Source organism: Echinops telfairi, unplaced genomic scaffold (assembly GCF_000313985.2).
Source record: "Echinops telfairi isolate 266 unplaced genomic scaffold, ASM31398v2 ScPeMD7_443;HRSCAF=831, whole genome shotgun sequence".
Lineage (NCBI taxonomy): Eukaryota > Metazoa > Chordata > Mammalia > Afrosoricida > Tenrecidae > Echinops > Echinops telfairi.
This window is the reverse complement of record NW_022104341.1, coordinates 83,674,071-83,689,001: the sequence shown is the minus strand read 5'-3', so window position 1 is coordinate 83,689,001 and position 14,931 is coordinate 83,674,071. Positions and strand designations below refer to the sequence as shown.

Genomic DNA, 14,931 nt, shown 5'->3' with positions numbered 1-14,931 from the left:
CCGTGGCCATGCCACCCCCTGCCACTCTAGCTCCTGAAAAAGGTGGGGCAAAGATGAAGGGCACAGGGGCCGGGGGTCCCTCTGCTGATCCTTGTCCGTGCTATTCCTGAAGCTCAGAGCCAGGAACAGGGCTCGTTGTCCTGATAAGGAAACTGAGGCCCAGCTCAGAAACGTCGAAGCACCTTGTGGTGGTAAAGCGGCAGCACTGAGATTAAGCAAAGGGAATACTGAGCCCTGGCCCCAGCTCAGAGGCAGGGACCTGAGAGCCCTGGAGGCTCCACGCACCAGACTGGGTGTTCCAGGCTAAAGGAACTGGAACCGGAAAAAAAAAATCCCTGCCATCAACTCAATGCCGACTGGTAGTGACCTTGTAGGACAGGGTAGAACTGCCCCTGAGGGTGTCTGAGACTGTAACTCTATGAACACAGGAGCAGAAAGCCCCAGCTTTCTCCCGAGAAGCAGCTTGTGGCTTCAAACTTCAGGCCTTGTGGATCGCAGCCCATCTTGTAACCACTACACTCCCAAGCTAAAGGAAACTTCGGACCTGATGTTTGCATCTCAGCTCGGGCCTCAGGCCGCGTGCCTCCTCCTGGCTCCTCTCTTACCACTTCCCCTCTACCCCTGACCTTGCCTCAAGGACCTGATTGACATAACCCCCAGGCATCCTCCTGCCTTCCTGGGAGCACCACCTCCCCAGGCATCCTGAGGCCCCTCTGCCCTCCCACAGAGCCTGCTCAAGCCTCCCGCGCTTCCTGGGCCAGAGCTACACTGAATGGAAGCTCTGGGTCCCTTTTTTTGGTTTTCCGGATAGTTTGTGATCTCCTAGACGACAAGAATGTGTTTTGTCCCTGACATCCAGTTTCTCCGAGAAGAAACCCTCACACAAAATAATTGCTCAATAATTGTTTGTTGAGTGAATAAATCAATGAACCCAAGTACAGGGATCCCAGGCTCTGTGAACCTCTGTTCCCCTACCTGTGAAAGGTAATGGCCTGAAGAATGTCTCTGGTCTCATTCATCTGAGCTCCTCCGCCTGAGTGGCTTTAGAGTCAGATCAAAGCGGTATCAGCTCCTTTCCTCTTCCAGCCGTCCTGTGGGCACCTGAGATCCAGCCACCAGGGTGATGGGAAGGGTTCCTTATTCTCCTCAGAGAGACCTAGCCACACAGGCTGGAGCCATAGCGCTCCCTCTGCGGCACTCACAAAGCTCCGCCCCCAACAAGCCAGCACCACCGGAAAGATCCCCAAACAATCTGCTCCTCAGCCTCTCTTGTCTTCCCCTCCTCTTCTCTCTCTGACTTCCTCCCTGAGCATGTGCACTACGCCAGGCCTGTGTTGTCGTGGACCTAACGATGGATAAGAGACAGTCCCTGCTCCCGGGGAACTCACAGCACATCCATCCAGCCACTCATTTCTGCCCAGTCTCTGCCTGGGCACATGCCCAAGGTACGACGTACATTTCACTTCTAGAGTTTAAGCCGTGTCTTTTGGCCACCCCCCACAATGGCACTCAGAATGAATTGCCCCTCCTTTGAGCGCTCAGGCAACTTAATTTGAGCATTGAAGAGACTTGCGAGCATCCTAAATCTTATGTTGAAAGGAGGTGGGTTCTTGGGCTCAGCCTGGACATAGTTCCTCGGGTCTAGATCATTAGAGTTAGCAAACAGAAATACAGGACATCAATTAAATTTGAATTTCAGATAAACAATGAATAATCTTTAAAAATGAGGACTTGGTGGTGTAGTGGTTATGCACTGGGGCTGCTTGTCGCAAGGTCAGCAGTTCAAAACCACCGGTGGCTCCATGGAAGTAAAATGAGGCTTTCTGCCCCTGTAAAAAGTTACGGTCTCAGGAACTCACAAGGGGCAGTTCGGCCCAGTCCTATAAGGTCACTATGAGTCAAAATTGACTCAATGACAGTGAGAGAATCTTTAATAAATATGCACCATGCAATATCTGGGATGTACTTATACTAAAAAAATCATTATCTACCTGAAATTCTAATTTCACTGAGAAGTCTGTATTTAATCTGACAGTCTTTCTAGGCAAGCATTTTCATCATCACTACATAGCCTTGATCTCTGAATTTGACCCTCTGTAGGCACCAGTGAGAAGAACGGGGGGAGAGGGGGGGCCAGGGCCAGGGGAGCTCTGAGCTCAATCTAAAGATCTCCTTTCTATAAGCAGAATGTCCATGGATAGGCATTGATGCTTCAGATTAATACAATTCTCAGCCCCCACACCTGTAAACAGAGGCTAGAGGAACACTGAGTGGAAGAAGTGGCCCTGGAGGGGACATAGCTATCCTAAGGGTATCGCTAAGCAATGCCTTCAGACTTCTTTCCCGCATGGAACTTTCAGGTTACCATCAATGACCGCGTTGGAATAACATGCAGGCTCCCAACTAGCCACCAAGTCGGCATAATGAACATTACATCCATGCTCATGCATTAGGGCTACACGATTTTGGAGGGAAAGAACCCACGATAAGTGAGACTCACAAGAAACTAAGGAGGCTATCCAAGTGAGAAGCAAGGAGATTTGAACAAGGAGAAGATAGAATTCAAGCAGAATGAACATGAGCTGGTGGCTCCATGAGGGTGGAGCGGGCGGTGAATGAAGCAAGAGAAAGGGCCTGCAGTGAAGCTAAGGTTTCTGGCTCCAGTGAATGAAGATATCACTAACTGTGCTGGGCCCTGATGAAGAAGGAGCCGGTTTGCAGGAGGAAAAGTTGAAGAACTCAACTTTGAATTGTTGAGTTCCACATTCTTGTGGGATATGGCCATGGATTAGGCATTTGGATATTAGGATCTAAGAGAACAGGGGAGGGATCTGGGGTTGAGATAGGGATTCTGGAATCAATAGGGCATGGGTGGAAGTTAGGGGGTCTAAGAGTGAACAAAATAATCCAGCGCACAGAGTGAAGAGTAAGAGGCTGAAGATAGAACCCTGGGGAGACGCTGGAAGTCCCTGGGCTGTTTTCCATCTTTCCCACTCAACTGTGAGGACCTCAAAGACAAGGGTTAGACCTGTTATCATTCAACGTCTCTCTTCTTTGCACTGGCCAGTCTCAAAGATATCGGGAAACACTTCTGAGGTAATTGCTTGAATGGGCCTACTTTCTCCCTCGTTTCTCTCTTCTCCAACAGTGGGGAAAAGGAGGGGGCGGGGCATTGGAAAGCCTGGGTGATGGGACGGTTAAGCCAAGGGATTCTTCACTAACAAGTGTAAAATTAAGTGCTCAAGGTCTGATTGCACAGAACACTGATTGTGTCCTGGTAGATTTCCAAGAGTGGCGGCTAGCGAGGGAGGCACTTTCCCTGGCCACAGCCTCTGGAGCTGCAAGGAGGAGCGGTGCTCACGGACTCTGATCCTCCCGCTCATCCCTCCTCCAGGCCAAGAAGGCCGGGGAGGTCCGCAGAATTAGGTCAGGCCGTCGGGACCCTGGTCTCCCTCCGTGACCAGCCCAGTTGATGCGTCTGTGTTCTTCCCTCACCAGGTAAGAAGAAGGCAGCTGCGTTGTTTGACAGCCAGGCCCCCGTCTGCCCCATCTGCCAGGTCCTGCTGAGGCCCAGCGAGTTGCAGGAGCATATGGAGCAGGAACTGGAACAACTGGCCCAACTGCCCGCCAGGTAAGCCACCCACCAGGTCCCAAAGACAGCCATCTGGCCCAGACCCAACCCTGAGCAAGAAAACTTGACCGTGGTGTCATCCATTCTCCGTCACGCTGCTCTCGTGCACGATTCCTCCCGTGACCCCACCGCATGTCGCCCTCCTCTAGTTTTGGTGATAGGAAGTGGGTGACCCCTTAAGTCTCAGCCTCCAAAGAGCAAAGACCAAAAACCCAAACTCACTGCCATTGAGTCAATTCCGACGTACCGGGACCCTATCGGACAGAGCTGAACTGGCCCTGTGGGTTTCTGAGACTGACTCTTTATGCGAGTAGAAAGCCGCATCTTTCTCCTGCAGAGTGCCTGGTGGTTCCAAACTGTTGACCTAATGTGTAAACGCTATGCCATCAGGGTTCTCAAAAAGCCCAGGAGCGGCTGGGAAAGGCCCAAGGCATGTCAGGATGAGGTAAAAGCAGCAGGTCCTGAGCTTGACAGCCCCATCAGAGGTCCAGCCTGTTGCAGTCAGCCAGGGAAGTGAGCCCTACCTTCTCTACGAATGCCAAGATCTAGACGCAGGACTCCCCTCCAGTGCCCCACTGTGTACACACACACACACACACACACACACACACACACACATCTAGATGGGGCCCCAGAGGATGACCTACGTCTGTCCCATGAGGTCTGAGGTCTCAGCTGGGAAGGCTGGCTGGCTGGGAGCTAGAATCTCCTGGAGGCTCTTTCGCACACGTGCCTGGCGGTCAATGCTGCCTGCACCTCAGACCTCAGCTGTCCACGGCTTGTGCTTCCTCATCACATGGCAGCCTCAGGAGAGCTGCACTTCCCAGACTGGAGCTCCAACAGCAACTGTTCTAGCCAGGGAGACAGACACAGGATCCCCGTTTATAACTTAGCCTAGGAAATCACTTATTTTTCACTCCAGCTATACTGTATTGATCAACTCTTACCAGCTCACTCACCCAGGTTCAGGAGAAGGGGATACACACCCCACTTTCTGATGGGAGGAATGGTAAGGTGACTTATACTAGAGCATGTGGGATGGGAGCTATTGTCTCAGCCACCTTTGGAAAACACAGTCCCCCAAAGGAGGGAAGAACCTGGCCCTGTCTGCCAGCTCCACCCTTGGTTCTGTTTGGGTCTACAGATTTGACTGAACCTCTCTCCTTGTCCCTCTCACCTATTCCCCTTCTGCAGGTGCAGAGGCCTAAAGGTGAATCTGATAAGATTCCTGCCCTCAAAAGCTCCTCCTAGTTTAGGGTGAGGCGAGTCAGGCAATACAAACCCTGAGAAGCACCAATCTCCTGGAGTGTGGTAGTGGTAACCCAAGCCAAACGCGAGCCCAGGACCCAGAAGATTTTCTCAGGGAAATGAAGGCCTAGCTGAGTGTTGAAGGCAGATGTATTAGTTGTATTACAACTATTGCAATGTAGCAAATTGCCCCCAAACTTAGTGGTTTAAAGCAACAAATACTCATTCCCTCACAATTACTGGGGGCCATCAATTCAATAGCAACTTAATTGGATGGTTCTGCCTTAGGATCTCCCATAGAGTTACGGTCAAGACTATAGTCATCTGAAGGTTGAACTGGGGCTGGAGGATCCATTTCCATGATGAGTCACGTACATAGCTATTGGCCCAAGGCCTCAGTCCCTCAACACATGGGTCTTTCCATGAGGCTGCACAAGTGTCCCCATGACATGGCAGCTGACCTCCCCCAGAGTGAGTGATCCAAGAGAGAAAGAACAGGCATGAAGACATGCTGCCCCCTCCCAACTTTTTTAAATAAGCTTTTATTTTGAAACGATCTTAGATTTAAAGAAAAATGGCCAAAATGCTAGAAAGTTCCCATAAACCCTTCTCTTACCTTCCTTTAATGTCAACATCTTGTGTAAAGTCAGTACACTTACCAAAAGTTGGAAGTTAATATTGACCGAAAGCTACTAAATATAGATCATTCGAATACCATCAGTTTTCTGTTTGCCCCCAATGTCCTTTCACTTTTGTTAGGTATTTATTCTTTTAGATGATAGTGTAAATGGAATGGTTTTCTGAATTTCCTTTACTGATTATTCATTGCTGGTACATTGAAACACAACTGATGTGTACATGTTGATCTTGCAACTTTACTGAACTCATTCATCAGCTGTAACAGTGTTCCTGTGACTCTTCAGGAGTGTCTGTATGGCGGGTCATATCGTCTGTGAATAGAAGTAGTTTTACTATTTCCTTTCCAGTTTGGATGCCTTTGACTTATTTTTCTAGCCTGATTGCTCCGACTAGAACAGCCAGTACAATATTGAACAACAGCGTGAAAGTGAGCCTTATCTCATTCCTGATTTAAGAAGGAAAGCTTTCAATCTTCTATCATTGAGTATGATGGCCATTGTGTTAGTTACATGTTTTGTCATGTTGAGGAATTTCCCTCCTATTCCTAGTTTCTTGAGCATTTTTTATCAGGGAAGGGTGTTGGGTTTTGTCACATCCCTTTTCTCCATCAACATTATAATGCCCACCCCCTTCATTCTGTTAATGTGGAATATTACAGTGATTGAACCACCCTTGCATCCCTGGGATAAATCCCACTTGGTCTTAATTTATGAACCTTTTACTATTATGTTAAATTCCATTTGCTGGCATTTTGTTGAGGATCTTTGCATCTATGTTCCTAAAGAATGTTGGTCTGCAGTTGTCATTTTGTGTGGTGTCTTTATCTGGCTTTGAAATCAGGGTAATGACACAATGCCTTTATGACCTCATCTTGGAAGTCACATACTGTCATTTCTGCAATATTCTGTTCACTAGAGGCAAGACACCAAATCGAGCTCACATTCGAGAGAGAGGAATTGTGGTGTATCTCTGAAAGAAAGGAGTCTCGAAGAATTTATGGATATACCTTAAAACTACTATAATAAGCTATGCTAATGATAATAATAACTCCTTGCTGGGCACCTGTATTAATCTGGGTACTTTGGAGAAACAAATCCACAGCAACTCATGTATAAGAGAGAGTTTTATGTAAAGAAAATGTGCATCACGAAAACATCCCAACCCAATGCTGCCCAAGCCCATAAGTCCAACATTAATCCATTAACCCAACACCAGTCCACAAAGTCCTCCACCTCACAAAACAGAGGCAATGATGCCGACTGCAGGAGGAAAGCTGAGTCAGTGAACGAACAAGCATCTCAGCACTAGCAGGGGTCTTCACACGGCTGCTCCAGCACCCAGGGCTGCATCGGGATAGGTCCATGTAGCTTCTCCTTGGGGATGTCTTGTAGGAAGTCAATCTTGCAAGCTGAAGCAGGGAACTGCTAAGGCAGCTGCACCCGGTGCAACCATCACAAAACAAGAGACCCGAGAACTAGAAAGGCGAGGCTTCACCACCCATTTATCCCTCCGCCTTTCAATTAGCCCCACATGTGATTATCGGCCAGGCTGGCACAATTAACTAACTCAGCACCCATATGTGCCAAGCACCTCACATTGCATGAATTTACTTAATCTTCACAGCGGTTCTCTGAGATAGGTCATAATTATCACTCCCGTTTTACAGAGGAGGAGACTGAGGTACAGAGGAATTAAGTGACTTGCCCAAGGTTGCGCTCGCAAAGAGTGAAGCCTGGACTCAAACTCCACTGCGCCTGCTCCTTCCTTCCTTCCTGTCCCCTGGCCAAGGACTAGCCTGGCAGGAGCGGAGAAAGATGCCCTAGTGGGGGACTAAGAACATCCAGGAGCTCAGATGAGGCTGGATCCAGAATTCACCTTCTGCAGCTGAATTCTGCACCTCAGGTCCTCCGGGTCCAGGAGCGTTACTGCGTAAACCAGCCAATGGAGAAGTTCCGCTCAGAAAGAATAGAGGAGAGGAGTCGAGGTGGAAGGACCTGGGGAGTCTTGTAAAGGGCCCCTAAGGATCAGAGAATGGGTCCCCTAAGTGCTCATGCTGCCCCCTCAGCCTAGTGCCCTTGCCCCCAGCCCTGGAACTGCCCAGAACACCCACTCTGCCTGTAGTCTTGCTCCACTACCACCCCCAATCCCCTCTCAGAACATCCCCAACTCCCCCCCGCCCATGTCCCCCTCCCCGCCCAGAGCCCCTACATCCCTCCCTAGACCTAGTGACCCCCCACTGCATGCTCCCCAGTCTGGCCGGGCCGCGCTGACACCCTCACGCCAACCCCAGCCCCCCCGCCCCCGCCACGTGCACGCCCTACGCCCCGGCACGCCCCCCGCCCCCAACCGGGTGTCTGACAGCCGGACAGCGGGATCTGCACAGCAAGTGAAATTCCCGTCGGATCGATAAAGCCGAAGCGCTGGCGGCGACGGGTCGATGGTTTTATCTGTCTCGGCCCCGCCGCGCCGGGCGCGCTGACAGTCCGGCCGGCCGGCAAAGGCGTTCAAGGGCAGCCGCGCCCGCCGCCCCTCCCTGTGGCCGCGCGCCCACCGGACTGCGCGCTGGACCGGCCCGCTGCCGCCGCCGCCCTGATTTATCTGGATTTTTAATTGGAAAAAATTTGCGAATTAATTGATTTCAGGAACTTGCCAATTAACATTGTAATTGGGTGCGTGATAAATTCCCAAGGAGCGTGTCAGCTCCCTCCGGGCTGATGGGCTGGTGGGTCGCACGGGCGGGTGGGCAGCGCGGGGAGGGCCCCTGCCTCGGCTGCCCTCGCCCCGGGAGGCGGAGAGAGAAAGATGAGGCGCCAGCGCTCCGGAAGCCCCTCCCCTGCCCCCTCCCACGGTGAGCCCCCTGAGCAGGGAGGGCCCTTCGACCGGCCATTTCACCGAGGGGAAACTGAGCCCTGCTGGAGCGCAGAGCCGCGTGCGCCTGGTTCGGAGCAGAGCCCCAGGAGGGTGTTCCCCACCCTTGCTAGGTGGCTTTCTCCCCAGCTCCCCCAGTCTCCCCTCTACCCTCCCCTCCCCCTCTAACCCTACTTTGGCCCCCACAGCCCAGCCAGCTCCAGATTTTGTGTCCCTCCATCTCTGGGGGACATCTCTCCCTTCCACATGGGGGTGACTGGAGCAGCTGCTCCAAGCAAGCCTGTGTCCGAAACCCTGACTGACCGGACCCACCGGCAACAGGCTATCTGACACACCTGAGGGCCCACAGGGACCTTCCAGCTCCCAGCCTGGGGCTGGGTGACTTTTCATGGGGGCAGACCCTATCTACACGCAACACACATCACTCCAGTCACACCTCGATGGGCTCCCACGTACACATCCCCGAAACAGTCACCTTCGCGCTCTGCTCGTTCCCCCAGGCGCGAGGACACAGAGAAGCAAGACCAGGCAGATCTCCCCACGGCCAACACTTCCACTTCTCAAAGTACTGCTACGTTTTGAGATCAGAGCTGTGCTCACACCCAGACACAAGACCCGATGTACACTTCACCCACTCCTTTCCGAACCCCACCCCACCCCCACCCCGGGGATGTGGCTAATTAGAGCCCAGAGGGCACACTGCCGAGGAGGAGACCCTTCAATAGAAAGATGCCCTAGATGTAGGGGGGAGGGGTGTGGCTCGGAATACTGATGCGCCTGATTGAGGCTGGACCAGAGCTCAGTTGTAGCAGAATCACTCTGCCTAGGGAGTGGGATGGGAATAGAGTGGACACAAGGAGGCACTGAGCAGGCAGGGTAGGCCCTAGGAGAAAACGATGAGGCTGACCTGGGACAAGGCCAGTGGCAGTGGGAACAAAGAGGGAATGGTGAGACTTGGTGGAGGAAGCAGCAAGGAGACTTAGCTGATTGCTTGTGGGGTTGGGGAGGAGCCTTCTGACTTGGGAGGTGTCTGAAGAAAAGGAGACCAAGAGAGGCAGGGCTCTGGGTAGGCCCAACCTAGGAATGCGAGGGAATGGGCATTGGGTATGTGGGTGCAGACAGGCAGAGGCATAGCCCGGAGCTGAAGATGAAGGTAGTGGGGGCAGGGGGATCCCCAGACTTCCCTGGCCCCCAAACAAAGAGTTTCTACCCAGAGAGGGAGGATTCCACAAAGGTTAGAGTGGGGCTTGGCTTGGCAGGACCTTAGCTCAGAGACTTGATCTGGGAAACTTCCAGATCTGGCCTCTGGGCTGGGAAGCCACCTTCCAGGTCAATGCTTTAAACGGGCTGGAAGAAGCCAGAGGGAGGCTGGGAAACTGTAGAGGAGAGCCGGGGTGTGTAGATGGCCCCCACCCCCACTTAAGCCTTATTTAAGGCCGGCCTCGGTGTTTGGTTGGGTAATGAACTAGATAAACAATTCCCCAAATAGATTAAAACGAAGTGTAAGTTACAAAGGGGGCTGGTGATGATGGTTTATTCCCGGGCAGCGCACCATTTCTTTATTTCCAAGGATAATTCAGTGTAAATCACCTTAATTAAAAGTGTCAGCCCAGCCCATGAATATTGTACTTAGGAACGCGTTTCCTGGGTCCCAGTTATAATTTAAAACCCATGGATCACTAGGCAGGGAGTGACTGAGCAAGGGAGGAAATCATTGGGGGCGGGCTGTGGAAACAAGGAGGGGCGGAAGGCAGAGCTGATGGGCTGGGCGGGAGCCAGGCTGCCCGCAGATCCACAGGCAGACCTCTCCTCTCCCCTCCACTGCAGGCCCTTCCTTCAGAAGCCTTTAGCGGTGTGGAGGAGGGTGCAAGCAAACTGGCAGATCCGCTTGTGGGGTGAAAAGTCGGGGAGGGGTGTCCTTGCTCAGAGAGAGGGACGGGGTCTGGCAGAGTGCCACTGAAATGTGAGAGAAAGGGGAAAGGGTTACACTCGGGAGCAATCCAGAAGATTGGCAGGGCTGGTGGCTGGACATTTCGATCCTGAATGGCCCTGTTTCTGTTCACCAGCAGAGTCAACTGAAGCCCAGAGGCAGCAGGTGGCCTCCCCAGAGTCACACCACAAGTGGGTAGCGAAAAAGCAGCCCAGCGCTCCACTCTCTGCTAAGCTTTGAGCATCCTCCAGGGAGGCCGTGTAGGCCAGGAAAATGTAGCACTTGAGGCTCAGTCAGACATCAACTGAAATCCCAGCCCTGTCACAGACGGTGTGACTGTCGAAGTGTCGTCACCTAACCTCTCCTAGTCAACGTCGGAAGGGTTGTGTGAAGGTTAAACGAGATCGCACACATGCAGCGCCTAGCCCGTGCCTGACGTATGTCATGGTCTCATAATATTTGCTCCTTTGCTTTGCTTTTCCAGCCCAGCCTCAGATGATAGTCATACCATAGTTCCAGGAAGAGGCGAGAACAGTCTCACCTGTATCGGTGGATGCTTCATTTCCTAGCTGTAGGTCCAGCCCAGCACCCAGCATAAAGGGGACGCCAGCATGTTTGCTGAGTGAAGAAATGATAAAAACAATGAACTCACAAACTAGCAGCTTGCCTCCCTGCCTGTGTCCCCAGTGCCTGGAATCCAAGGGTCATTGATGGACAAAGTGTAATTGAGTAGAAGCTGGCCTGGCTGACCCTCTGACTCAGTGATGGCTCAGGCTTAGCCTCACCCTGCTGCCTAGGCTGGTAGCCTCTGCTGTGTGATGTACGTGTGTCTGTCTGGGTGTATGTCAGTGCATGCAGCTATTTATCTATGCATGTGTGTACGCAGGCATAGCCACGTCCAGGCTTGTGTGACTGTTGTCAATATGTCGTTATGTCTCTGGGAATATAGGCTCCGTGTGCATCTGTATGCATGTCTGAGCCTCCAGGCATGACCGCATGTATCTTTGTGACTTGGCAGAATTATAGAGGGTCTGCGGATATATGTGTATCTGCCTTTATACCAGGGTTTCTCAACCTCGGAACTATTGACATTTGGGGCTGGATTATCCTTTGCTGTGAGGGCTGTCCTGTGCATTGTAAGTAAGGTGTTTCACAGTATCCTCGCCCTGACTCCCTGGAAGCCAATAGCAATCTCTTCTCTCCAGTTGTGACAAGCAAAACCGCCTTCAGACATTGCCAGACATCCCCTGGGGGTCAGAATCACTCCAGGTTGAATACCAGGACTCTATCTGAATCTGCCTGTGGCTTTGCTCTCACGTTGGGCGTGTCCTGTGAATACCCGTGCTGATCTGAGTGTCTCCCGTGTACACGCTCTGTGTGACCATATGTGCCCGTGTGTTCTGCCTTGGGTGTGCCTGTGGCTTTTGTGCTTTCTGGATCCCTCCGGCGTGCTCTCGATCTGTACCCTGTCTGTGTGTCTGTGCGAGGACCCCTGGGTGACAGGGCTGTCTCCTTCCACGCTTGTATCAGCCAGCACGTGTGTGTGTGTGTGTGTGAGAGAGAGAGAGCACAGATGTGGCGGGTGTACTGCGGGCGGGTGCCGGGGAGGGAGGGACAGGAGCAGGGATATTAATGTTTCTGAAGTGGATCTGATTTGATACGTCTTGTTCCATTGTCAGCATCTGTTTAGCAGGGATTTGTAATACTTTGTGGCTCTGGATCACTCATGCTTAGCGCGGGATGTGGCCTTGCATACCAATTTTGTTATTAAACACAGTCCTCGCCTCCCCCACAGCCCATCCATCACTTCCCTCCCCCGCCCCCGCCTGCTCCAAGCCGCCCACCATATTTCAGGGCCGGGCTCCCGACTACCCACCCGCCATGCCCGATGCCGGAGGGCCTGGGGCTGACAAATTGAATCAGGGGGAGATCATTCCTGGCCTAACGCAGTTTGTAGCGTGTTGGAGAGAAAATTGACAAGAGCCATGTCAGCTCCATCACCCCAATCCCACAGGAGTTAAGAGCTAAGGCTGGGGGTACGGGGTGGAGGGAGGGGGACATCCAGGACAGGCAGAATCCTGACACCAGGTGTCAAAGAAAGCCCCCCTTCTGAGATCTTTTGGTAAGGTACCCATGCCTAGTGTCTGTGGCCCCTTCCCAGGGTCCAGCGCTGGCCCTTGACCCTGATGGAGGCTAAGCCAGGCAGGGCTGGCTGGCTGGGTTCCAAGGAATTGCATGTAGCTCCCCTGAGCGGGGCTGAGGCAGGCGGACTGCCTTCTCTCTTGGGGTCCTCTCCTAACCCTACCACTGCATGGCCTGAGCAGCAGGTGGAACGGTCACCCTGTTCTCTTCTTTTTTGGCAGCAAGAATTCCCTTCTGAAGGATGCCATGGCTCCAGGAACCCCCAAGGTAGGTGGTCCATTGTGTGTTTGCTCCCTGCCCATTCAGATGTCAGCGACACCCCCCCCACCCCACCCCACCCCACACACACACACTGGTTCCTCCTGAAAACTGGGATCTGAACTTATGCCGGAGGCCTTGGACTGCTCTGTGTGGAAGAGTAGGTATAGTGTGAGCGAGGGTGTGTTCATGTGACTGCCTCCTCTTCTAGCCTGAAAGGGAGTCAGAGCCAAGAAGGGCCTGGGGAGTGGAGAGGGGGCACCCAGACACTGAGGCTAGAAAGAGCTGTAGCAGAAGAAAAATATAGACATATGCAGGTCAAGACCGAGAGCCTTAGAAAACAGACGTGTGTGTGTGTGTGTGTGTGTGTGTGTGTGTGTGTCACATCAGGGAAGAGGCTGAGCTCTGGGGGAGCTGGTCAGCCCTTCAGATCAGACACTTTGGGAGAGAGGCTAGGGAGTCACAGACGGGAGAGCGTGAAGGTCAAGTCGTTTGCCCCAGGGAAGTGACCAGAGAAGTCTTAGCATACTGACAAGAACTCCCATAGGCAGCCAGAGAGGCACATGACACTGCTTCCTGCAAAGGAGACAGCTTTGAAAACGGGGAGCTGGGCAGCACAACTAAGCCCACCCTTAGTGGGTATTCCCTCCTCCCCCGGTGCTGAGGCCGCCTCTTTCTTATATGTCCTCCCAGTACAGTACGGGCAGGGCGGGAGGAATGAGTCTTGCAGCCTTGGGGATGGACAAAGGCAGTGAAGAGAGGGTATAGAGAGATTAGGGTAAATGCCAGCAAGAGAAGACCTGCCCTGGGGGCAAGGAGGGATGGTGCAGGTTGGAGGGCACATAAGAGCATGGTATCCAGGAGGCTGGGGGGCGGGCAGGAGGGGGCAAATTTCCAAGGGTTAAGAGTGGCCAACAGTCAAACAGGGGGATGAGGGAGAAGGAACCATTGTACTTAGAATTGTAAAGCCACTGGGGAGGTGTCAGGGAGCCGTCTTGGGGAAAAGGAGCCAGAGTAACCAGGCTCACCTCCGTGGGTGGGCCCAGATGCCCCATAGACCTTGACAGCAGCATGGGAGTGGACGGGCACCTTCATGCCGGAGCTGGCCCAAGGAAGCATGCGGAGAGCCACCTTAGCTTGCTACAGGCTGCTCTGAGGAGGCGAATCGCCCCAGCATCCCTGCAGAAGGTGGGGGTGTGGTGTGAACAGAGGTGGGGAGCCACACCCGCGGAGGGCTGAGTAGGATTCCCGGACTGCGGTTTAGGAATGCCTGGATAACCTTGGGAAAGGCGACTACTGACAGCAGGCTCCTGAGCATGGCTGGCAGGTGGGGGGAAGTAGACCCCGGTGAGACCAGTGTTCAAAGCACACACCCTGGGCTACACCCCCCATGTCCACACATGCACAGGTGCAGATCAGAACACACACTTGGGGAGTCTGACGTACATGCCACACCATGGCCATCCTGATCATCCCAATCACACACTGAGAAGAGGGACGGTTTGCGTGCCCTCTTTGGGGTGCATAAGCACATCTCCCAAACTGCGTACCTCACCCTCAGCCTTGACCCAGGCACCAGGGAACCAGGGCCCGGGTGGAAGAGCGAGGAGAGAAAAAGAAGATTCCAACCAGAGACTGTGAGGATGGGAGAAGGCGGGAGGGGGGAGGAGAAGAGGGCGAGCGGGGCCTTAGACAAGATTGATGGCCTCGTTGCCATTAAGAAAAAAATTAGCCGGTGGCGGCTATCATATTAAAGGGTGAAGAAGCCGTGAATTATTTTCTTAAAGATCTTATCGCTTACAATGATAATTTTACCTTCCAAAAGGCCACTTTTAATGAGGCGAAGAGCCAGGCAAAAAGTCATGATTTAATGCCGGGATTTTTTTCCCCCTTCAAAACACATTTTACTGCTTTTTGGTCCATGTTTAAAAAGCGCTAGTGACCTTTTTTTATTCCGCTTGCCCCAGGTGCAACGCAGAGGCCTCTCAGGGCTGCTAACCTAGAGAGGCTGAGAGAGAAGGGCACGCTGGGGGGGCACCCCACCAGCTCAGCACCATCCTTGGGATCCAGAAGGAAGGGGACAGTGTTCGAAAGCACCTTCCTTCTGAGGTGTGGGCACCCTAGGGTGCCCATGGGGTGGGTGAAGTCCAGCCTCTTTCCTTCTCCAGTTCGCGCCCCCCGCCCCCCACCCGCAGGCTCCTGGGCTTGAGGCTAG

At 52.9% G+C, this 14,931-nt stretch overlaps 1 protein-coding gene across 4 annotated transcripts in view; it reads left to right on the top strand.

Annotated features, from left to right (window-relative positions):
• Window positions 1-14,931, top strand: part of RNF220 (ring finger protein 220) — a 284,845-nt gene that overhangs the window by 245,939 nt on the left and 23,975 nt on the right. For 3 of the 4 annotated variants that reach the window (XM_045291836.1, XM_004699482.2, XM_004699481.2), the window contains exons 2-3: window positions 3,499-3,631; window positions 12,680-12,725. In XM_045291836.1, coding sequence (XP_045147771.1) covers window positions 3,499-3,631; window positions 12,680-12,725 — 179 coding nt within the window. Of the gene's footprint in view, window positions 1-3,498; window positions 3,632-12,386; window positions 12,439-12,679; window positions 12,726-14,931 lie in introns of those variants that run through there. The other variant, XM_045291837.1, reaches the window with a different exon arrangement.